Source organism: Molothrus ater, chromosome 28 (genome assembly GCF_012460135.2).
Source record: "Molothrus ater isolate BHLD 08-10-18 breed brown headed cowbird chromosome 28, BPBGC_Mater_1.1, whole genome shotgun sequence".
NCBI lineage: Eukaryota > Metazoa > Chordata > Aves > Passeriformes > Icteridae > Molothrus > Molothrus ater.
Genome location: NC_050505.2, coordinates 4,825,572 through 4,849,884, shown reverse-complemented (window position 1 = coordinate 4,849,884; position 24,313 = coordinate 4,825,572). Strand labels below are relative to the sequence as shown.

At 45.5% G+C, this 24,313-nt stretch overlaps 2 protein-coding genes across 2 annotated transcripts in view; both read right to left on the bottom strand.

Annotated features, from left to right (window-relative positions):
* Window positions 1-23,064, bottom strand: part of LOC118695117 (uncharacterized) — a 29,247-nt gene extending 6,183 nt beyond the window's left edge. The window contains exons 1-31 of the mRNA XM_054517474.1: window positions 23,011-23,064; window positions 21,624-21,765; window positions 14,176-14,189; window positions 12,401-12,541; window positions 12,087-12,197; window positions 11,776-11,914; window positions 11,151-11,260; window positions 10,514-10,693; window positions 10,196-10,306; window positions 9,562-9,700; window positions 9,062-9,150; window positions 8,776-8,907; window positions 8,448-8,558; window positions 7,814-7,952; window positions 7,314-7,402; window positions 7,029-7,160; window positions 6,701-6,811; window positions 6,066-6,204; window positions 5,566-5,654; window positions 5,281-5,412; window positions 4,954-5,064; window positions 4,319-4,457; window positions 3,819-3,907; window positions 3,531-3,662; window positions 3,203-3,313; window positions 2,569-2,707; window positions 2,041-2,165; window positions 1,549-1,644; window positions 1,219-1,329; window positions 580-718; window positions 74-162 (exon numbers count right to left, since the gene is read on the bottom strand). Of these exons, the coding sequence (XP_054373449.1) occupies window positions 74-162; window positions 580-718; window positions 1,219-1,329; window positions 1,549-1,644; window positions 2,041-2,165; window positions 2,569-2,707; window positions 3,203-3,313; window positions 3,531-3,662; window positions 3,819-3,907; window positions 4,319-4,457; window positions 4,954-5,064; window positions 5,281-5,412; window positions 5,566-5,654; window positions 6,066-6,204; window positions 6,701-6,811; window positions 7,029-7,160; window positions 7,314-7,402; window positions 7,814-7,952; window positions 8,448-8,558; window positions 8,776-8,907; window positions 9,062-9,150; window positions 9,562-9,700; window positions 10,196-10,306; window positions 10,514-10,693; window positions 11,151-11,260; window positions 11,776-11,914; window positions 12,087-12,197; window positions 12,401-12,541; window positions 14,176-14,189; window positions 21,624-21,765; window positions 23,011-23,064 (3,585 nt within the window). The remainder of the gene's footprint in view (window positions 1-73; window positions 163-579; window positions 719-1,218; window positions 1,330-1,548; window positions 1,645-2,040; window positions 2,166-2,568; window positions 2,708-3,202; window positions 3,314-3,530; window positions 3,663-3,818; window positions 3,908-4,318; window positions 4,458-4,953; window positions 5,065-5,280; window positions 5,413-5,565; window positions 5,655-6,065; window positions 6,205-6,700; window positions 6,812-7,028; window positions 7,161-7,313; window positions 7,403-7,813; window positions 7,953-8,447; window positions 8,559-8,775; window positions 8,908-9,061; window positions 9,151-9,561; window positions 9,701-10,195; window positions 10,307-10,513; window positions 10,694-11,150; window positions 11,261-11,775; window positions 11,915-12,086; window positions 12,198-12,400; window positions 12,542-14,175; window positions 14,190-21,623; window positions 21,766-23,010) is intronic.
* Window positions 23,065-23,663: 599 nt separating this feature from the next.
* The window catches only part of LOC118695118 (uncharacterized), a 32,973-nt gene continuing 32,323 nt past the window's right edge, over window positions 23,664-24,313 (bottom strand). The window contains exon 58 of the mRNA XM_054517473.1: window positions 23,664-24,229. Within this exon, the coding sequence (XP_054373448.1) occupies window positions 23,664-24,229 (566 nt within the window). The remainder of the gene's footprint in view (window positions 24,230-24,313) is intronic.

Sequence of the window (24,313 nt, the reverse complement as noted above, 5' to 3'; positions counted from 1 at the left end):
GGCAGTGATATCCCCAAAGCATCTGAAGCCCCCCCAGTTTGGTTCCAGAAAGGTAAGGGTCAGGTTTTCTCACCTGTCCATTGCCATTGCCTGTGCAGTACTTCAGATCCACGACTCTCAGGACATCCAGGGTAATGCAGGATCCCAGATTGACTTGGACTCCTTGCAAAGCAAGAAAGGAAGAAACAAAACCCCATGAGCTAATGCCTGAGACCTGGGCTGCCAGTGAAATTGTCAGTCAGCTCTGACCTGAAGGACAGCTGGGGACATGTAGGGTGACACTTTTTATTGACTGGGCATTACAGGGGTGCCCAGTGTCACCTGAAACACTCTGTGCCCAAAATAGAGCCCCATGAAGCTTCTCAGAATGGAACTGTAAGTTTTTGCTTTAGGTCATTTATCGGGGGGCTGTGACCCCACCCTGTTCCTGTCCTGATCTGCAAAGATGTCGAACCCTTTGTACAACTGCTGAAGCCCCTGGTTTCTGCCTGACTCAAGGTGGAAGAGCAGCAATTCTGTTGGTCATTCCCCAAGGGAAACAAATGCCAGGTGTGTTAGAATTCCTTTGCTTGCACTCACCATGAACTTCATAAGTCATGTAGGTGGTGAGTCCAGAGCACATAGAGAAGACATCTGATCCATAAGACCTGAGGTTGCTGACCAATCCATTGGTGACAAAGGTGATCTTCTTGGTAGGTCTTCCAAGGCCAAACTGGTTCTAAACATCAAATACCAGCATTCAGCAAGATCACTGTTGGGATCTAGTCCCTGCTAGATATATTCCCTAAGGGAAAGGCTGAAGAATAGGGAGATGCTCTCTTGCACCCCAAAGGGAAAGTGATTCTGGCCAAGAGCAACAGCCATGCAAGGTTCTGAGCTGACCAATGCAGTTTGGTACTGAGTAAACTCTGTAGGATTTTGAGACTTTGCATGTCAGGAGAATCAAGGCCCTTGAAGGGCTCCTCAGAGAAAGGCTGTGGCAAGCAAACGGCCCAGCTCAACATCCTCGGAGAAAGTGGAGATGAGGAAGGGAATGGTGCAGACCCTTTCAAGTTGCAGCAAAGCATTTCTCTGAAAAATTCCCAAGCCCCTCTAGTGTTGATGAAAGGAAATCCAGCCACTTGTGCCAACATTTTCCTGTCCAGAAGGAAAAAGCACATGAAGAATTGGGCCAATGAACTCCAGGTTCAGGATTCTGCTGCTCCATGGGAACCTTACCCTGCTCTGTTCTGCCAGGTGGGCCAGGTTATCAAAGCGGGGCATCTCATTTCTGTTCATGGTGGAAATGTAGCAGGCGTTCTGCTGAGTGACTTTGGTTACAATGATGCCCTATGAAATGAAAATATGACGAAATCACACATTAGTCTTTCACACATTGGAATTGGAGAAATCCCTTTGTTAAAACAGACACAAATTCAGAGCATTCCTACCCCAAATTGTGCTCTCAACTGGGACAGAATAAGGAAACAAGCCCCATCTCTCTGCCAGCCCTATCAGGAGCCAGTCTCCTCATACACTTGGTGAACAAGTCCCCTCCCTGCCACTCACCGTGTTGTAGTTCCAGATGGTTTTCCAGGACCCAATGCCAGCCTTTTTCTCAATGATGGCCACACGCCATTGCCTGTTGATGGTTACAATCTGGGACTGCCCACCAATGATGACAACTTGTGAGCTCCCCTCACCACCAGGAATCTGCTGAGACTAAAAAGCCAAGGGAAAGAAGACATTTCACCTTTTAAGGAGGACAGTGATATCCCCAAAACTTCTGAAAAATCCCTGCTACAATGGAAGAAATGCTGGCCTCTGGGAAGTGCCATCCCTGCGCTCAGTCTTTTCTAAAGGACCCAGAATCAGGGCTGTGGTTCTGGGCAGAGGGTCTAAGGAGGACTGGCCACAGTTAATCCATGCTCAGAGTCCCGGAGGGAACCCATTTTTCTGTTTCAGCATCTGCACCCTCAAGCAGGAACCTCTCAAAAGGGAAGATGCCAGGGAAGAAGGCCATAAGGGTTGGCTTTGGGCAGCAGCTCAGGTTCCTCCCACTTTGATTCCAGAGAGGTTAGGGTCAGGTTTTCTCACCTGTCCATTGCCATTGCCAGTGCAGTACTTCAGATCCACGACTCTCAGGACATCCAGGGTAATGCAGGATCCCAGATTGACTTGGACTCCTTGCAAAGCAAGAAAGGAAGAAACAAAACCCCATGAGCTAATGCCTGAGAGCTTGAGTGCCATTGAAATCATCAGTCAGCTCTGACCTGAAGGACAGCTGGTGACATTTAGGGTGACACTTTTTATGCCTGGGCATTACAGGGGAGGCCATAGTCAGCTGACACTCTGTCCCCAAAATTAAGCCTTCATAAGCTTCTGGGAAAAGAGCTCTAAGGATCATTTACGGGGGCTGTGACTCCATCCTGTTCCAGTCCTGATCTGCTAAGATGTCAAACCCTTTGTACAACTGCTGAAGCCCCTGGTTTCTGCCTGACTCAAGGTGGGAGAACACCAATTGTCCATTGGTCATTCCCTAGGGCAAACAAATGCCAGGTCTGTTTGAATTCCTTTGCTTGCACTCACCGTGAACTTCATAAGTCATGTAGGTGGTGAGTCCACTGCACATAGAGAAGACATCTGATCCATAAGACCTGAGGTTGCTGACCAAGCCATTGGTGACAAAGGTGATCTTCTTGGTAGGTCTTCCAAGGCCAAACTGGTTCTAAACAAAAAACAGCATTCAGCAGGATCAGTGTTGGGATGTGGTTGTGGCTGGGCATATTTCCTAGAGGAGAGCCTGAGGAATAGGTGATGCTCTCATGCACCCCAAAGGGAAAGGGAGTCTGGCCAAGAGCAGCAGCCATGCAAAGTTCTGAGCTGACCAATGCAGATTGGTATTGATAGGCCTGCAAAGGACTTTAACGTCCTGGCATGCCAAAAGAATTAAGCCCCTCAAAGAGCTGCTTAGATAAAGTGTTTTCAGCAAGCTACAGAGCTCAATGTTCTCAGGGAAATCAGAGCTCGGAAAATCAACGTGCAGCCCTTTTCCTCTTTCAGCCAAGCACTGCTACGGAAAATTCCCAAGCACAAATACTTTTCAGAGAATGAAAATCCTGCCACGTGTGAGGACCTCATCCTGTCCAGAAGGTAAAAGCACATGAAGAAATGGATCAATGAACTCCAGGGTGAGGACTCTGCTACTCCCTTGGAACCTTACCCTGCTCTCTTCTGCCAGGCGGGCCAGGTTATTGAAGCTGGGCATCTCATTTCTGTTCATGATGGAAATGTAGCAGGCGTTCTGTTGAGTGACTTTGGTTGCAATGATGCCCTGTAAAATGAAATTATTGAGTACTTGGATTTCATTTTTTCATGCCCTGATATTGGAGAAAACCCTTTGTTAAAACAGAAGAGCAGGCCAAGAGTTCCTACCTCAAATTGGGCACTCAATACGGTCAGAAGAAGCAAACAAGCCCCATCTCTGGGACAGCTCTACCTGCAGCCAGTATCCTCATTTGATTTTTGAGCAAGTCACCCATGCCACTCACCGTGTTGTAGTTCCAGATGGTTTTCCAGGACCCAGTGATGCTCGTTTGTTCAATGATGGCCACACGCCATTGCCTGTTGATGGTCACAATCTGGGACTGGCCACCAATGATGACGACTTGTGTGTGGCTGCCCTGCGTGTTGTTGAAGATGCCACCTGGAATCTGCTGAGACTAAAAAGCCAAGGGAAAGCAGATATTTAGCCTTTGAAGAATGGCAGTGATATCCCCAAAGCATCTGAAGCCCCCCCGCCATTTGGTTCCAGAAAGGTAAGGGTCAGGTTTTCTCACCTGTCCATTGCCATTGCCTGTGCAGTACTTCAGATCCACGACTCTCAGGACATCCAGGGTAATGCAGGATCCCAGATTGACTTGGACTCCTTGCAAAGCAAGAAAGGAAGAAACAAAACCCCATGAGCTAATGCCTGAGACCTGGGCTGCCATTGAAATTGTCAGTCAGCTCTGACCTGAAGTACAACAATTCTTAGGGAGACACTTTTATCGATTGGGCATTACAGGGGACCCCAGTGTCACCTGAAACAATCTAGGCCCAAAATTCAGCCTCCCTAGGCTTCCAGGAAAGGACCTGTAAGGATTTGCTTTGGTCATTTATGGGGACTGTGACCCCACCCTGTTCCAGTCCTGATCTGCAAAGATGTCGAACCCTTTGTACAATTGCTGAAGCCCCTGGTTTCTGCCTGACTCAAGGTGGGAGAGCACCAATTGTCCATTGGTCATTCCCCAAGGGAAACAAATGCCAGGTGTGTTAGAATTCCTTTGCTTGCACTCACCGTGAACTTCATAAGTCATGTAGGTGGTGAGTCCAGAGCACATAGAGAAGACATCTGATCCATAAGACCTGAGGTTGCTGACCAATCCATTGGTGACAAAAGTGATCTTCTTGGTAGGTCTTCCAAGGCCAAATTGGTTCTAAACATCAAATACCAGCATTCAGAAAGCTCAGTGCTGTGATCTGGTCCCTGCTAGGCATATTCCCTATGGGAAAGGCTGAAGAATAGGGAGATGCTCTCTTGCACCCCAAAGGGAAAGTGATTCTGGCCAAGAGCAGCAGCCATGCAAAATTCTGAACTAAGCAATGCAGATTGGTATTGAAAGGCCTGCAAAGACTTCAAGGTCCCAGCATGCCAAAAATTTAAGGCCCTCAAAGAACTGCTCAGAGAAAATGTTTCCAGCAAGCTACAGAGCTGAATGTTCTCAGGGAAATCAGAACTCGGAAAAGGAATGTGCAGCCCTTTTCCTCTTTCAGCAAAGAATTCCTGTGAGAATACCCAAGCCCCACAGCTGTTGTGAGAAAGAAAATCCTGACACTTGTGAGGAACTCATCCTGTCCAGAAGGTAAAAGCACATGAAGAAATGGATCAATGAACTCCAGGGTGAGGACTCTGCTACTCCTTGGGAACCTTACCCTGCTCTCTTCTGCCAGGCGGGCCAGGTTATTGAAGCTGGGCATCTCATTTCTGTTCATGATGGAAATGTAGCAGGTGTTCTGTTGAGTGACTTTGGTTGCAATGATGCCCTGTAAAATGAAGTTATTGAGTACTTGGATATCATTTTTTCATGCCCTGATATTGGAGAAAACCCTTTGTTAAAACAGAAGAGCAGGCCAAGAGTTCCTACCTCAAATTGGGCACTCAAAGTGGTTAGAATAAGGAAACAACCCCATCTCTGGGACAGCTCTACCTGCAGCCAGTATCCTCATTTGATTTTTGAACAAGTCACCCATGCCACTCACCGTGTTGTAGTTCCAGATGGTTTTCCAGGACCCAGGGATGCTCGTTTGTTCAATGATGGCCACACGCCATTGCCTGTTGATGGTCACAATCTGGGACTGGCCACCAATGATGACGACTTGTGTGTGGCTGCCCTGCGTGTTGTTGAAGATGCCACCTGGAATCTGCTGAGACTAAAAAGCCAAGGGAAAGCAGATATTTAGCCTTTGAAGAAAGGCAGTGATATCCCCAAAGCATCTGAAGCCCCCCCAGTTTGGTTCCAGAAAGGTAAGGGTCAGTTTTCTCACCTGTCCATTGCCATTGCCTGTGCAGTACTTCAGATCCACGACTCTCAGGACATCCAGGGTAATGCAGGATCCCAGATTGACTTGGACTCCTTGCAAAGCAAGAAAGGAAGAAACAAAACCCCGTGAGCTAATGCCTGAGACCTGGGCTGCCATTGAAATTGTCAGTCAGCTCTGACCTGAAGTACAACAATTCTTAGGGAGACACTTTTATCGACTGGGCATTACAGGGGACCCCAGTGTCACCTGAAACAATCTAGGCCCAAAATTCAGCCTCCCGAAGCTTCCTGGAACGGACCTGTAAGGATTTGCTTTGGTCATTTATGGGGACTGTGACCCCACCCTGTTCCAGTCCTGATCTGCAAAGATGTCGAACCCTTTGTACAACTGCTGAAGCCCCTGGTTTCTGCCTGACTCAAGGTGGAAGAACACCCATTGTCCATTGGTCATTCCCCAAGGGAAACAAATGCCAGGTGTGTTAGAATTCCTTTGCTTGCACTCACCGTGAACTTCATAAGTCATGTAGGTGGTGAGTCCAGAGCACATAGAGAAGACATCTGATCCATAAGACCTGAGGTTGCTGACCAATCCATTGGTGACAAAGGTGATCTTCTTGGTAGGTCTTCCAAGGCCAAACTGGTTCTAAACATCAAATACCAGCATTCAGAAAGCTCAGTGCTGTGATGTGGTCCCTGCTAGGCATATTCCCTAAGGGAAAGGCTGAAGAATAGGGAGATGCTCTCTTGCACCCCAAAGGGAAAGTGATTCTGGCCAAGAGCAGCAGCCATGCAAAGTTCTGAACTAAGCAATGCAGATTGGTATTGAAAGGCCTGCAAAGACTTCAAGGTCCCAGCATGCCAAAAATTTAAGGCCCTCAAAGAACTGCTCAGAGAAAATGTTTCCAGCAAGCTACAGAGCTGAATGTTCTCAGGGAAATCAGAACTCGGAAAAGGAATGTGCAGCCCTTTTCCTCTTTCAGCAAAGAATTCCTGTGAGAATACCCAAGCCCCACAGCTGTTGTGAGAAAGAAAATCCTGCCACTTGTGAGGACCTCATCCTGTCCAGAAGGTAAAAGCATGTGAAGAAATGGATCAATGAACTCCAGGGTGAGGACTCTGCTACTCCTTGGGAACCTTACCCTGCTCTCTTCTGCCAGGCGGGCCAGGTTATTGAAGCTGGGCATCTCATTTCTGTTCATGATGGAAATGTAGCAGGTGTTCTGTTGAGTGACTTTGGTTGCAATGATGCCCTGTAAAATGAAATTATTGAGTACTTGGATATCATTTTTTCATGCCCTGATATTGGAGAAAACCCTTTGTTAAAACAGAAGAGCAGGCCAAGAGTTCCTACCTCAAATTGGGCACTCAATACGGTCAGAAGAAGCAAACAAGCCCCATCTCTGGGACAGCTCTACCTGCAGCCAGTATCCTCATTTGATTTTTGAGCAAGTCACCCATGCCACTCACCGTGTTGTAGTTCCAGATGGTTTTCCAGGACCCAGTGATGCTCGTTTGTTCAATGATGGCCACACGCCATTGCCTGTTGATGGTCACAATCTGGGACTGGCCACCAATGATGACGACTTGTGTGTGGCTGCCCTGCGTGTTGTTGAAGATGCCACCTGGAATCTGCTGAGACTAAAAAGCCAAGGGAAAGCAGATATTTAGCCTTTGAAGAAAGGCAGTGATATCCCCAAAGCATCTGAAGCCCCCCCAGTTTGGTTCCAGAAAGGTAAGGGTCAGTTTTCTCACCTGTCCATTGCCATTGCCTGTGCAGTACTTCAGATCCACGACTCTCAGGACATCCAGGGTAATGCAGGATCCCAGATTGACTTGGACTCCTTGCAAAGCAAGAAAGGAAGAAACAAAACCCCATGAGCTAATGCCTGAGACCTGGGCTGCCATTGAAATTGTCAGTCAGCTCTGACCTGAAGTACAACAGTTCTTAGGGAGACACTTTTTATTGCCTGGGCATTACAGGGGAGCTGAGTGTCACCTGAAACAATCTGGGCCCAAAATTCAGCTGCCCTAGGCTTCCAGGAAAGGACCTGTAAGGATTCGTTTTGGTCATTTATGGGGACTGTGACCCCACCCTGTTCCTGTCCTGATTTGCAAAGATGCTGAACCCTTTTACAACTGCTGAAGCCCCTGGTTTCTGCCTGACTCAAGGTGGGAGAACACCAATTGTTCATTGGTCATTCCGTAGGGCAAACAAATGCCAGGTGCATTAGAATTCTTTTGCTTGCACTCACCGTGAACTTCATAAGTCATGTAGGTGGTGAGTCCACTGCACATAGAGAAGACATCTGATCCATAAGACCTGAGGTTGCTGACCAATCCATTGGTGACAAAGGTGATCTTCTTGGTAGGTCTTCCAAGGCCAAACTGGTTCTAAACAAAAAACAGCATTCCGCAAGGTAAGTGCTGGGATATGGTTATGGCTGGGGATATTTCCTAGAGGAGAGCCTGAGGAATAGGAGATGCTCTCTTGCACCCCAAAGGGAAAGTGATTCTGGCCAAGAGCAGCAGCCATGCAAAGTTCTGAGCTGACCAATGCAGATTGGTATTGAAAGGCCTGCAAAGGACTTTAACGTCCTGGCATGCCAAAAGAATTAAGGCCCTCAAAAAGCCGCTTAGATAAAGTGTTTTCAGCAAGCTACAGAGCTCAATGTTCTCAGGGAAATCAGAGCTCGGAAAATCAACGTGCAGCCCTTTTCCTCTTTCAGCCAAGCACTGCTACGGAAAATTCCCAAGCACAAATACTTTTCAGAGAATGAAAATCCTGCCACTTGTGAGGACCTCATCCTGTCCAGAAGGTAAAAGCACATGAAGAAATGGATCAATGAACTCCAGGGTGAGGACTCTGCTACTCCTTGGGAACCTTACCCTGCTCTCTTCTGCCAGGCGGGCCAGGTTATTGAAGCTGGGCATCTCATTTCTGTTCATGATGGAAATGTAGCAGGCGTTCTGTTGAGTGACTTTGGTTGCAATGATGCCCTGTAAAATGAAATTATTGAGTACTTGGATATCATTTTTTCATGCCCTGATATTGGAGAAAACCCTTTGTTAAAACAGAAGAGCAGGCCAAGAGTTCCTACCTCAAATTGGGCACTCAAAGTGGTTAGAATAAGGAAACAAGCCCCATCTCTGGGACAGCTCTACCTGCAGCCAGTATCCTCATTTGATTTTTGAGCAAGTCACCCATGCCACTCACCGTGTTGTAGTTCCAGATGGTTTTCCAGGACCCAGTGATGCTCGTTTGTTCAATGATGGCCACACGCCATTGCCTGTTGATGGTCACAATCTGGGACTGGCCACCAATGATGACGACTTGTGTGTGGCTGCCCTGCGTGTTGTTGAAGATGCCACCTGGAATCTGCTGAGACTAAAAAGCCAAGGGAAAGCAGATATTTAGCCTTTGAAGAAAGGCAGTGATATCCCCAAAGCATCTGAAGCCCCCCCAGTTTGGTTCCAGAAAGGTAAGGGTCAGGTTTTCTCACCTGTCCATTGCCATTGCCTGTGCAGTACTTCAGATCCACGACTCTCAGGACATCCAGGGTAATGCAGGATCCCAGATTGACTTGGACTCCTTGCAAAGCAAGAAAGGAAGAAACAAAACCCCATGAGCTAATGCCTGAGACCTGGGCTGCCACTGAAATTGTCAGTCAGCTCTGACCTGAAGTACAACAATTCTTAGGGAGACACTTTTATTGCCTGGGCATTACAGGGGACCCCAGTGTCAGCTGAAACACTCTGGGCCCAAAATTCAGCCTCCCGAAGCTTCCTGGAACAGACCTGTAAGGATTTGCTTTGACCATTTATGGGGACTGTGACCCCACCCTGTTCCAGTCCTGATCTGCAAAGATGTCAAACCCTTTGTACAATTGCTGAAGCCCCTGGTTTCTGCCTGACTCAAGGTGGAAGAACACCCATTGTCCATTGGTCATTCCCCAAGGGAAACAAATGCCAGGTCTGTTTGAATTCCTTTGCTTGCACTCACCGTGAACTTCATAAGTCATGTAGGTGGTGAGTCCACTGCACATAGAGAAGACATCTGATCCATAAGACCTGAGGTTGCTGACCAATCCATTGGTGACAAAGGTGATCTTCTTGGTAGGTCTTCCAAGGCCAAACTGGTTCTAAACAGCAAATACCAGCATTCAGCAAGATCACTGTTGGGATCTAGTCCCTGCTAGATATATTCCCTACGGGAAAGGCGGAGCAATAGGGAGATGCTCTCTTGCACCCCAAAGGGAAAGTGATTCTGACCAAGAGCAGCAGCAAAGTTCTGAGCTGACCAATGCAGTTTGGTATTGAAAGGCCAGCAAAGGACTTTAAGGACCTGGCATGCCAAAAGAATTAAGGACCTCAAAGAACTGCTTAGAGAAAGTGTTTTCAGCAAGCTCCACAGCTCAATGTTCTCAGAGAAATCAGAACTCGGTAAAAGGAATGTGCAACCCTTTTCCTCTTTCAGCCAAGCATTCCTCTGAAAAAATCCCAAGCCCCACTAGTGTTGTGAGAAAGAAAATCCTGCCACTTGTGAGGACCTCATCCTGTCCAGAAGGTAAAAGCACATGAAGAAATGGATCAATGAACTCCTGGGTGAGGACTCTGCTACTCCTTGGGAACCTTACCCTGCTCTCTTCTGCCAGGCGGGCCAGGTTATTGAAGCTGGGCATCTCATTTCTGTTCATGATGGAAATGTAGCAGGTGTTCTGTTGAGTGATTTTGGTTGCAATGACACCCTGTAAAATAAAATTATGGAGCACTCTCACTTCCTTCTTTCAAGCCTTGGGATTGAAAAATCCCCTTTGTTTAAATAGGAATGATTGCTGGGATTTCCTACCCGAAATTTTGCACTCAAAGTGGTTAGAAGAAGGAAACAAGCCCCATCTCTGGGACAGCTCTACCTGCAGCCAGCGTCTTGTGAACAAGTCACCCATGCCACTCACCGTGTTGTAGTTCCAGATGGTTTTCCAGGACCCAGTGATGCTCGTTTGTTCAATGATGGCCACACGCCATTGCCTGTTGATGGTCACAATTTGGGACTGGCCACCAATGATGACGACTTGTGTGTTGTTGAAGATGCTGCCCTGCGTGTTGTTGAAGATGCCACCTGGAATCTGCTGAGACTAAAAAGCCAAGGGAAAGAAGACATTTGATTTCTTTGAACAGAGACAGTGATGATCCCAAAGCTTCTGAAAAATCCCTGCTACAATAGAGCAAGTGCTGCCCGCAGGAAGCCTCAATTTTTTCCAAAGGACCCAGAATCAAGGCTTTGGCAGTGGCCAGATGCCCTAAAAATTCTTGTCATGGATTCAGTGAATCATTGCTGCATCTGACAGCTGTCATTTGGTGGCTTTAAATGTTGATGAGTGCAAGAGCACTGGCCAGAGTAAATCCCTTCTCAGAGGTCTTGGATGGAAACATCTGCCAACCCATTGATCTCTTTCAGCATCTGCACCCTCAAGAAGGAACCTCTCAAAAGAGGAGATGCCAGGCAAGAAGGACAACAGGGCTGGCTTTGGGCAGCAGCTCTGGAAACTCCAACATTTGATACATAAAAGGGAAAGGCTAAGGTTTTCTCACCGGGATATTGCCATTCCAATTGCCATTGCCACCACAGTAATTCAGCTCCACAATTCTCAGGACATCAAGGGTAATGCATGATCCCAGATTCACCTGGGGTCCTTGCAAAGCTGCAAAAGAAAAGACAAAACCCCTAGAGCTGATGCACAGTCAGATGGGCTGTGACATTCTGGAAGAATCCTACCATGTGTAGTTCATTAACCCTGGGGAATGGGATCATTGCCCCAGGGGAAAAGTTACAAGGGAGGAAGCCACTTTGTTTAGCACAAGGCTTTGGTGGCTGCCTGAGTAAACTCAGCAAGCTCTGACCTGAAGGACAGCAGTTCTTAGGACAACCCTTTTCTCTACTGGGTATTTCAGGGCAGTGCAGGGTGGGCCAAAAGTTACACCCCATTAAGCTTCCTGGATAGGAGCTGTAAGGATTTGGCTTGGATCATTTATGGGGGCTGTGACCCCACCCTGTTCCAGCTTCAATCTGCCAAGGTGCTGAACCCTTTGTGCAACTGCTGAAGCCCTTGGTTTCTGTCTGGCCCATAGTGGGAGAGCAGCATCTGTGCCTGAGTCATGCCCCAGGAGACAAAAAGGCCAGGTCAGTAACACTCAGAATTGCCATGCTTGCACTCACTGGGAACTTCGTAAGCCATGTAGGTGGTGACTCCGCTGCACATGGCTGTGATTTCTATTCCATAGGAGCTGAGGTTGTTGACCAATCCATTGGTGACAAAGGTGATCCTCTTGTTGGGTCTTCCAAGACCCATCTGGTTCTAAACAGCAAATACCAACGTTCAGCTAGATAATACAGAATAATGTAACTGCAAAATATTACCAAACGTCTCAGCAATAAAATGTCTTGTTATTTTCAAAAAGGTTTGTAAAATAGCAGTGTCTCAGACAAAAAGATGAATATCAACTACAGTAAGATATTTTGAATCTTACCCCATTCTGTGAAGCCATGTGGGCCAGATTCTCAAAGCTGGGCATCTCATTTCTGTTCATAACAGAAATGTAGCAGGTGTTCTGTTGCACCAATTTGGTTGCAATGATACCCTGTAAGAAAAAGTTATTAATCACTTGCAATTCATTTTTTTAAGCCTTGGGACTGGAGAAAACCCTTTGCTAAAATAGGAACAAATGCCAAGGGTTGCTGCCCCAAATAATGGGCTCCAGATGTACAGAATAAGGAAACAATCCCCATTCCTGGGCCAGTCTCCTCACACGCTTTGTGAACAAGCCTCCTCCCTGCCACTCACCGTGTTGTAGTTCCAGACGGTTTTCCATGAGAACTGGTTGCTCCTTTGTTCAATAACCACCACACGTGTCAGACTACTGAGAGTCAGATTTTGGAAAACACCACCAACAGAGACCTGGCAGTTGTTACCCGACTGCTGAGACTGAAAAGCCAAGGGAAAGAAGATGTTTAGTCTGAGGGGAGGCAGTGATGTCCCCACAGTTTTAGAAAAATCCCTGCTACATTGGAAGGGCTGCTCTCTGCTAAGTGCCATCATAATCTGTGATTGGCCACTAGTGATGGGGACCTCAGTCTCTACCCCAAGGATGACTTGCTGCTTTTCTATTTTATGCTGAGACTCAATTAAAAAATGAGACATTTTTAGATTTTCAAGCTAGTCAGTGATCTCCTAAAATTTTAACAAAAATCTTTCCTAGACTAGAAGTTGTACCACATAGAGAGTGCCAGAGTTTCATCTGTCAGAGAAGATTTCAATTTGTTTCCTCCAAAGGGGTGGTGAAAGAAAAAGATCTCATGAAGCAGGGAACAGAGAAAGAGCAGGATTGTGGAATCGTTCATTTGTACTCACATAATTAGCAAGGGCTGGGGTCAGGACGAGTCCTAGAAGGACTGCAGTCAAAATCTGAAATCAAAAATAAATACAAAAGTGTAACTGCAGCTCTGGCTGACAAATCTGGTCATGACAATCCTCCTTCCTTTTCCAGGGTCCTCCTTGGATCCTGTTTTTGCTTTCAACCTGGGATTGCATCAGTGCCCCAAAGGGAGGCACCCTTGCTTTACCCCAGGCTGCTCAAAGTAGACACATTCAACACTTGCTCTTTCAAGAGCTGAACCTCAAGTTGTTTCTCAGAGCTGTGCAGGCACACACAGGTATTTCACAAGTGTGAGGAGAAAGCTTTTCCATTTCTTCTGCTCTGGCATTACAGGGAAGGGCTTGATGCACCAGTGCAGTGCTCCAGTGGTGCAAAAGCATTGACAATAAGCCCTTCTGAGAGATAAAGGAATGGGTTTGAATCAAAGTTTCAGTTTATGAGGAAGAAAAGCGTGCATACTTACAGAGAGATGCATCCTGACTGCAGAGCTAATGCTGCTGCAAGTAGGAAGAACAATGTGAACCCTCCACCTTTTATATGTTTTCAGAATTAGGTGTGGAAGGAGTGAATGTTGCAATAAAATTATTTTGTGATTTATATCCCTGCTGCATTTCACTGAAAATTATTTCCTGCTGTAACTACTTGATAAACATGGGGATTATACTTCTGCAAATTTTGACCCGATAATTATCAGATAAAGCTCCATTTCTAGTAAAAAATTAAATATGCTTTGCAGTAACTTTCTGACATGTACTAATTACTTCTGAAACTTTACATCAAACTTACAATCAGAGATAGCCTTGGCTTTAAGCAAACAAAAAAACCCGCTTTCAATTAGTCTGAATAAATAAAAGCCTTTGCACTTTCCAAATTGCACTTTATGTTCTTTGTAACCATAGCACACACAAAAACACGTGCCCCAAGTACAACATGGCCACTGAAAACTGTTTTACCAGAATCACAGAGGACCCACAAGAATCATCAGGTCCAGCTCCTGGGCCTGCACAAGAGCAGTCCCCAGGAGTCCCACCCGGGAATATTGTCCAAACACTCCTTTGTGAGAGGATAGAATGTGAGAAAATAAAGATAGTACAGAAGGTCATCTCACCCCTGAGGAGTTGCAGCCGTACTAATTACCAGAGATTAGGAGCAGGCCTGCCCTTAACAGGCCACTGCTGTGTACCGTGAGGATGAGTGCTATAAAAGAGGGGGTTAGCTGGGTGAGGAGAGAGTTGGAGATTGTTGCTTGTGCTGTGCAGAGCTGCAGTTTGTTGGCTGTGCAGAAGAAGGAGTCAGTGCTGTGAGGAGATACCCATGAGAAATCACTGAGGAGGTATGGGACTTTTGCAATACGATGACAACACTCCTTGAGCTCTATCTGGCTTGGTCCTGTGACAACTTTTCTGGGAGACTCTTCCAGCTCCCAAGCACCCTCTGGGTGAAGAACCTTTTTCTTATATCCAACTTAAACCTCCCCTGACCCAGCTCCAGCTTTCCCTCAGGTCATGTCACTCATTACAGACAGGAGACATTGGAGAACTGCTTCTCCATAGCTCCTCTGGAGGATGTTAAAGAGCTCCATCTCCCCTCAGCCTCCTCCGCCAGATACCCTCAGTTGTTCCTGCCATGGCTTTTCCTTGAAGCCGTCCTTACAGCCCAATGCCAAGTTTTCAATTTGATTCTGTGAACAACCCGGCTCTATGGCATGGAAACTACTCAGCTGCAACCCAGCAGCTTGTTTTAAAAGGCAGTATGGCTAGGTGTGGGGGCTTATGCACAAAAATGAGGTCTACACGCTGTTGCACGTGCAGTGTGAATTGTATGCTTGTCTCAGTTTCACTTTTTGGATCAGCAAGCCTGAAGCGGTATTTTTGACGCATACAGCTACACCAAACGGGCAATACATTCAACAGGCAGCTTTACGAGCAGCAGCGTCGGTGTGGATTTATGAGGCGCAGACCATGCTTTCCCTCCCTCACTGCTGCCCTACGAGAAACACCGAGAAAGCCCCTGCGCTGCCCGCAAGGAATTCACCCTTTGCTCAAGGAATAAACCCTCGTCCTTTTGCTGCGGTGCTGGACGGCTCGAGAGGGCCGGAGGGAGCGGGGCTGAGGCGGCGCCGGGCCGTGAGGGGAGCGGAAAGGGCGGGAAAGGCCCTCAGAGGCGGCGGGGGAACGCGGGAGGGAGGAAAAAGGGCGGGAAAGGCCCTCTGAGGTAGCGGCCTCAGCGGACCTGGCAGAGCGGCGCTGGCACGTTTATGTCCTTGCTGCTTGGGTATTTTACAGTTCTCGAGGTAATTTTTACTCACAAGACGGGTGTTGGGCCTGCTGGTGGTGTGTCCAATCAGAATATCTATTTTGTGTAAAAAAAAAAAAAAAAAACAACCTAGGAAATCTGGTTCATTCGAAATCTCCAATTTGTCTTAAAGTACATGAGGGGATTAAAACACATTTATTAGATTGCGTGATGGCATTTTAATTATACTCAAGTCACTCTTGAACATTTTTTGTTCACAGTTTTTCAGGTGTTAACTTTATATTCTGTCTGCTGTAGGATGAGCAGAAAAACAGACTTAAGATTGGATAAAGTCCTGACACTTTGTTACACTGGGTGGAATGCTTATGGGTTGTGCTCACAATTTAAATTCAAATGAAGCTCAGGCCTCATGCCTTGTTGAGAGAGATCTTTTCTGGCTCGGGTAAGGGACTCCAATCTTCTGCCCTGTTAATATTTCTAGGTCTGTGTACTTAAATAGACATTTTGGGAGTTGCAGTGTTGATGTCTCCTGAGCCTCACTGGAGTCTTTGCTGTCATGTCCCTATTTAGAAATATCTTTTCTAGTCTCGTTCTTTTCTTGATCAGTCAAAACCTGAATCAATTTAAATTCTCTACTTAATGGCATGACAATGCTTATTTCTAAAATAAACTATTGCAATATGTTGGTAAGATGTTAAAATAAAAATACCTTAGTTATGCTGATCTCTATAAAACTAGACTTTAGTTCACCTGATTTTAAATGGTTAATGTAGAAGATATAGCAAAGTAATAGGCAGTTAATTTATCTTAACTTTCAAGTGTGAATTATCTTGCTCTAAGAAGTTTGAGCCTGATAAGAACTTTGATCCTGAAAGAAAAAGAAAAGCTGATTAGACTGAGAAAATAAGAGAACATTGTAGTGGAAATTTTTCCAACTTAGTGTTGGAAATGTACCAGGAAAAGTCACTTAAAAACTGAACTGCATCATTCTAAACGTATACAGGGAGCACTTGTTTATTTTGGAACTCCTGGGCTGTCAGTAGCAGACTCACCAGGAGCTGAGCTTGCATCTTCCATGGTCTCAAGCTTTGGAGTCTGTTCCTGGAGATAATGAAGCGATTCTCTCTGTGTGACAGTTGGTAGGCCCAGGTCCCTGAGCATCAGAGAAACAAAGACTGAAAATAGCATTTAGGAAAACCAGCACTGGAATTCAGAACCTGTACACGCTTCTTTGGTATGGGGGAAGGGGTTATTCCTGGGCAATGCAGCTTTTGAAGGAAATTTTAGAGCAGCTCAGCCCTGCTGAGAAAGTTCTCTTCAGTTCTTGGAGCCTTTTCTCCTGCTCCTGTGTGTAGGAACAAGTGCTTTTCACTGACCATCTTCTGCCCCGCTTTCAACCACCACCCTACCTTGTCTCCTGGAGGTGGTGTAGGAAAAGGTTTGCTAAGCCAAAACCTCTTGCTGGTTGTAGCAATGATGCAGGTGTTCTTTGAAAACACCTTGGTTGCAACATAGCCCTATTAACGTTAAACAAAAACCCCTTTTTGTTGCAAACAATATACAGGGAAAGAGAAGTGCGTTGCTAGAGAGAGGCAGTGGTTAAAAGAAAGGCTTCCTACAGTGCAAATAGTCACAGGGAAAGAAAAATATTGGTCCTTTCAATTATATTGTTTAGGCAAATGTGTCATGGGGGCTGACAAGAGACTTTGCTAAAAGGTAAATTGCCTCCTCCAGTAATGCCACGTGTATGATGTGTTCTCCTGCTGAAAAGCTAATGCAGCACACAGTGTACCAGAAAGAGTTACAAGGCTGAAGGAGCATGTTTTTAAGCATCTCCTCTGAAATTTGGTGAAGTTTTCAAGAATCAAGGAATCAACCAGGTTGGAAAAGATCTTTGAGGTGATCGAGTCTAACCAATGACCTGACACCTCCTTGTCAACCATGAGTGCCACATCTGGTCTTTTCTTAAACCACTCCAGGGACAGTGACTCCACCACCTACCTGGGCACCCATTCCTATGCCCATCACACTTTCTGTGAGGAAATTCCTCCTAATGTCCAGCCTACACTTCCCCTGGTGCTGAGGCCTCTTGTCCTATTGCAAGTTACCTCAGAGTAGAGATCGACCCCACCTGGCTGCATTCTCCTTTCAGGGAATTGTAGGGAGTGGGAAGATCTCCCCTGAGCCTCCTCTTCTCCAGGCTAAACACCCCCAGGTCCCTCCACATAGGGCTTGTGTTCCAGACCCTCTGCCAGCCTTGTTGCTCTTCTCTGGACACACTCCAGCATCTCAACCTCCTTCCCTTTTATGGGAAATGACAGGTATACTTACAGGGAACTTCATTTGGATGGTAGGCCAGGCCAGCTCTGCTGCTAATTGATGTGTACTCTTGCTTTTTATACATAATATCCCAAAGTTAAATCTGAAAATGTGCTTGCCTTATTGGCAGGTGCCCTGTGTTCACAGAAGCATGACGAGGTTCCTGGGGAAGTGCTCTGATAAGAGGAGGCTTTGATACCTGCCTGATTGAATTCATGGCATACAGGGAGCTGAGAGAAAAGTGGTCATGGTAAGCTCAGTGTATTGAACAGCCACTTTTAAAGGAAAAACAATGATCATCAGAAGCAGAGCAGAGATTCCCAGTAAAGTTGCAGTGATGCTTTGTGCCAGTGTGGCAAAGGGCTCAGCCTGAAGTGCCTCTGGCCAAAAGCACCGTTCAAACCAGGGGGTGATAATCTTGCAGTGTTAAAAATGTTATGTGAGTCCCTAGAGATCATGGAGTTGGCTCTAAATCATAGGAATTGCTGATTTCTTTTGCTGCCCTTCCTTTCTGAGCTCATCCAGGATCTGCTTTCTTCTTGTCAGGCATGGCCCTTAATCTTCACAGAGCCTCTTCAGGAGAGTAGCACTTGATTATGGACTAAGGGCTGATTTGAGAAAGGGACCAGAAACTAGAGGTAGCAAAACGTGTGTGAGGGAGGAGCAGTGACATGGGGCCTTTTATATCCCCTGTTATTTAGCAAGTAGATTTTAATCTTTCTCTGAATTTGTTATAGAGGGCCATGGCCCAAGACCTGTGGTAATTTGGATTTGCTTTTTTGCTGTGCCTTTTCCAGGTTCTGGAAACAGCACTCCCAGAGGAGCTCACTTCCCAACTCCCCACGTGCTTTGTATTTGACAGCAGTTCTGCCAGTCCCCATGTGCTAATTGTGCCCCTGGCTGCAGCTCAGGGTGGGTTTGCACACTAAAGCTTCCTCTGCAGTGCCAGACTGGCCTGATGGGGACTCAATGTCTGTCTGATGTAAGTCTCTGAACACTCTTCTCCTCCACCATCCATTGCCAAGGATCACTATTGCAGCTGCTCCTGGAAAAGCCGGGGGATCTTACTTTGTTTGGGAAGGGGAGGCCCAGGTGTCACTTGCGCTGCTCTGGGCCACGCTCTGTCCTTGTGCTCCTTCCGGCCTGGTGCCTTGCTGGAGCTCTGTGAGAGCTGAGGAGGTGCAGCAGTCTGCCAGCGCTGTGAGCAGAGCACTCAGCTTTTCATGTTTCACATCCACTTCATCCATTACTCCACGTGTCAAATACAGTGAATGAAAATTATAAGCTACCAAGGGGGAGGATTTATAGCTTCTAATCAGCCTGATTGGTGGATGCCAAATGGAGACAGGTTATGTCCTTAGCTTCCAAGATACCAAATGCACATCTAAGTCTTATTTCCTATGTTATGTATGTTTTGTAAGAAAGTGCTTTTTTAGCCTCTGGAAATTCCGTAAATTGAGCCCTCCTCAAGAAAGGCAAGACAAACCGAGCTGTACAATCCTCCTCCCTGCAGTGTCATTAGCCATGAGCTGGAAAGCAGTTTTGTCCCTGGTTTCCACCAATCCAAGGCAACTTGGCCATTACAGAAATGCATCACCCTTGGAACCCTGACCCTCCACGTCTTCCATCAGCTTCTGAGTGCTCGAGCAGTCTGTGTAGCAAATGCACAGCTCAGGCCCTTGCCGTTCAGCACTGCTTATGTAACTAGTGACAGCAGTAGAGTAGCCAGGGAAAAGGGCAGGTACTGTATGGGGCTTTGCATAAAAGCCCCTGTTTTCTTTCAGTACAGGTTTATCTCTGTGTCCTTTTCAAAGCTCTGCTCAAGGCATTCTGTTTCTATAGTAAATTCTTGTCCCACTGTGCAGAAACCTCCCAAGGGTAAGAAAATTTCAGATTTCACCTTTCCTCAAATTCCAGTTTCATTCTGTGCCCACACATTTTCAGGTGTTTTTTCTGCTCCTTGCTGTCTAGCAAGAGTAAAACTGATGAAATTATTTCTGGTTTCATCCTTGAAGCTGGAGCTTGAGGGTTTCCTTTTAACTATGGAATATGATTAATTCTGTCCCTGAGCCACAGTTTTCTAGGCTATGCCTTGCTGCCTTTATCTAGAGCATGGCTCACCCGAGTGCAAATGGGAGCATGCAGAATTATGTGGGTTTTTAGAGGTGCTGCTTCATTCTTTACCTTTTCTCCCACTACCTGCTAACTCTCTGATAAAGTAAATATTTATGAAAAGTACATGGAGAAAAACACCATGTGTCATCCATGAGAGTTTATTGTGATCATATAATCTCAGCATAAGTTGATTGAATTTTCCTTTTACATGTTTAAATTTCTGGTTTTTAATCAGACTTGAACTGAAATGCTGCAATTTTACTTTTCACTTGATGCTCAGGGTTCTCCTGTTTACCTGGTTTTTAGTGGATGACTAGTGGTTTTTACTGTCAAATAATGGGTCAAATTTTTCTGGCATTTTTATAAGTTAAGAGTAATTCTGTAGCTTTATAATGTAGAAGTAGATGGGGATTGACATCTTGTCAAGTGCTCTTGTTAGCTCAACAGAAAGATGACTCTATTCCTAGCTTGATTTGTGTCCACTTCATACTACTGAACACTGGGAGGATCTCAGAGAGAGAATCTGGAATTTGCTGTCAGGAAAGAGACATTTTCCTGGCAGCAAAAATGGAAGAAATCTTTCATTTTGTAGATACCATTACTGCATTAAGGAAGAAAGCTTTTTTTTTTCTTTTTTTTTTTTTTTTGCATGTCCATGTCTGAACTAAAGGCATTTGGGAGGAGATGAGTGGGAATCTTAACACTGTCCCAAGGGATCAACAGTTGTGTTTATACTGTGTATGAATCTTTGGAGCACATTTTCATCCATGTCAGTGTTCAATGCAATGCCCTGGAGCCAGTCTTTGCTATGCACTGGAAAATGGAGGGCTCTATAAGAACAACATGGTAAGTTCCACAGAGACTCCCCTTCCCCTAAAAAAGGCAAATTCACTGCTTTGCCCTTCTTTCTTTCTGCCTTTTGTGGCACCTGAACCAAGATTCTTAATGTGAGGCATCTTTCCCCAAACAGGGAAGGAAGGTGCTGCCTGTGAATGCCTTGTTTGTACCATCCACACCCTGGGGCTTGCCCAGCTCTTTGTCTGTGTCCTGTGTTGGGAGCTGGCAATCAAAAGAGCATTTGAAGGGCAGAAGGGAGATAATAAAAATATTTCCATGGAAGTTTCAAAGATGATTGAAGGGTAGAGTAATGAGAAACAAGCCAAAGGTCATCTATGCAAAAGGTTTTTAATTGAAAGCTCTAGTCAACAAATTATCTGTTTCAGCTTCTGAACCATGAAGAACAAAACTCTTGAAAGAAGAGATGTCAGGGAAGAACGGTATCAGGGTTGGCTTTGGGCAGCAGCTCTGAAGGCTGGATCTTGGTTCAAGAAAGGTAAGATTTTCCGAGCTGTCCATTGCCATGGCAGTACTTCAGCTCCACAAGTCTCAAGACATTAAGTGCAGTGCATGATGGTTGATTGTATTGGGGTACTGTAAAAAAAAAAAATTACAATTAGTTCAGGGAGAAGGTATTCTTAGGTAATCGATAAGAGCTCATTTTTGTTGCTTGAAGGGAACTAGGTTGTCCATAGCTGCTGTATAAGAATTCATTGAATAGACAAAGAATCTCTTTGAAGTCATGAAACAACACTGGATCTATAATACAGAAATGAGAGAACAATGGTGCTTAGATCTACTTTCTCTTAGTGTAGGCATTTTTGCAGAGGATAACAGTGTGTAAAATCCTACACAATAACTGAAGCCACCTTAAACTTCACAGAAAGGGGTAGTAGTGGTATAGATCAGGTCATTTAAGGAGGCTGAGACTCTGCCCTCATTTCAGTCCTGAGCTTTGGAGATGTCAAACCTTTTATGCAAATGCTGAAGCCCTTGGTTGGTGCAGCTCAAAGTGGAAGAGCAGCAATTGTGCATCATTGTTCATTCCCCAAGGGAAACAAATGCCAGGTCACTCAGAGACAAAATTCCTTAGCTTGCACTCACCGTGAACTTCATAAGTCATGTAGGTGGTGAGTCCACTGCACATAGAGAAGACATCTGCTCCGTAAGAACTGAGGTTGCTGACCAATCCATTGGTGACAAAGGTGATTTCCTTGGTAGGTCTTCCAAAACCGCCAATCAGGTTCTAAACATCAAATACCAGCATTCAGCAAGCTCTCAGGAGCTGGGTCCCTTCTAGGCCTCTTCCTAGCACTGCAATGATGACTCAGGGCTGGGTGTCTGAGTCCAAACTGCCTTTAGGAACACCTTTTAATCCCCTGGGGGCCTGTGGGACCACTGGTAAGCCTTGAAGGCAGCTGCAAAAGCAGAGCTTGTTCTAAGGGAGTCAAGCCTTGAGGCAAGCCATGATCTATAGCTAAAGCTGAATCTTTTTGCTTGCCTTTACTGATGACACTCTGCTGGTTTTCTTCTGCCCCCTAGTTGTTCTTGTTCTTTAAAGCCTTGACTTTTTAAGGACTCAGTTCTGAATCTTCAGTGGAAGCCAGTGTCTGCCAAAGGTGAGTATGCTAAATGCTGATACCATTTTTAAAATGTCTGTGTTAATTTAGCGGGTGGAGCTCATGCTAACATGGAAGTTATTTGCAAACATTTTGAGAAATAATTTAAATTTTCCAGCTTATTGGGATATTTGTTCTTAATCAACTACACCTAAACCAAAGAAATTAAGTTTTTTACCATGCAAGGAGTGGAAGATTATAAAGGGTAACTTACCACACATCTACATTCTTGGGTCATAAGAGAGTATTAAAAAGAGGTCAGTATAAAAACTCATTGCAAACTATGTGAAAATTACCCAGGATATCTACAAGATTAATTAAAAATGAGAAATCTTCACCTTAAAGAGCTTATTCTTATTGTTGAACCTTTTAAAATAAAATGTAATTCAAAATAAATTCAACTGCATAATTAACAGTGTGATAGAAATCACTTCTAAACACCTAATGGTTTAAAAGGCTTCCAAAATAGCAGGCTTCCACGTCTATTTACTTTCAAATACTGAGCAATATTACAAGTGACTCCTCCATTACATTCTTACCCTCCTCTCTGCAGCCACTCTGACAAGTGCAGCAAAGGTAGGCATCTCATTCCTGTTCATGGTGGAAATGTAGCATGTTCTCTCTGGCATCACTTTTGTTGCAATGATACCCTGTAAAATAAAATTGTTCAGCACTCACAATTCAGTTTTTTCCAACTCTTTAACATTTGAATTAAGTTTGTATTGAAACAATAGGAAATGCTGAGAGTTTCTACCGAATATCATGGACTCAGAAGCGTAGCATAAAGGCGACAATCCCAGTCACTGGGCCAGCTGTATGAGCAGCCAGTCTCATTGTACACTTTTTGAACAAGACCCCTCCCTGCCACTCACCGTGTTGTAGTTCCAGATGGTTTTCCAGGACAAATGGTTGCTCTTTTGCTCCATAATTGCCTTCTGTGTTTGGCTATTGATGCTTATGCTTTGTGAGACACCAGAGATGGAGATATGAGAGTCCCCACCAGAGATGGAGATGTGGGAACCACCATCAGTGATGATTTGTTGGTTGTTATCTGACTGCTGAGACAAGAAAACCATATGAAATATTTTAAGACTGTGCAAGTAGCTAGGTCTCACAACATATATTTACAAAAAATCCTTGCAAGAAAAGAATTAGTGCTCTGATATAGGGAGGGATGGCAGTAGAGATGTATTTTCAAATGAGGAAGAGATATTTAAAATAAAAAACAAATTAAAAAAAAAGGCTGTGGCATTAGGTAGAGGCCCTAAGAATTCTTCTCATGGATTCAGTGAATCATTGCTGCATCTGACAGCTGTCATCTCTTGCCTTTAGAGTTTGATGCATGCGAGAGCACTGGCCAGAGGAAATCCATGCTCAAGGGCTTGGATGGAAACCTCTGCTCTCTCATTGTGCTCTTTCAGCATCTGCGCCCTTTTAAAAGAGGAGATGCCCGGCAAGAAGGGTATCAGGGTTGGCTTTGGGCAGCAGCTCAGGATTCCCCTATTTTGTTCAAGAAATCTAAGACCTAAGGTTTTCTCACCGGGAAATTGCCATTCCAGTTGCCATTCCAGTTGCCATTCCCATTCCAAATGCCATTCCAGCTGCCGTTGCCATTCCAATTGTTGTTCCAATTATTGTTCCAGTTGTTGTTGCCAATGCCATTCCAATTGTCGTTCCAGATGCCATTGCCGTTCCACTGGTTGTTCCACTGGTTGTTCCAGTTGCCGTTCCACTGGTTGTTCCACTGGTTGTTCCAGTTGCCATTCCACTGGTTGTTCCAGTTGCCGTTCCAGTTGCCGTTCCAGTTGCCATTCCACTCGTTGGTCCAGTTGTTGTTCCAGTTGCCATTCCACTGGTTGTTCCACTGGTTGTTCCAGTTGCCATTCCACTGGTTGTTCCACTGGTTGTTCCACTGGTTGTTCCATTGGTTGTTCCAGTTGCCATTCCACTGGTTGTTCCACTGGTTGTTCCACTGGTTGTTCCACTGGTTGTTCCACTGGTTGTTCCAGTTGCCATTGCTATTGCAGTACTTCAGCTCTACAACTCTCAGCACATCGAGGGTAATGCATGATCCCAGAGTCACCTGGGGTCCTTGGAAAGCTGCAAAAGAAAAGACAAAACGCCATGAGCTGATGCCTTAGACCTTGGCTGACGTTCCTCACGGGGGTTTCTTTG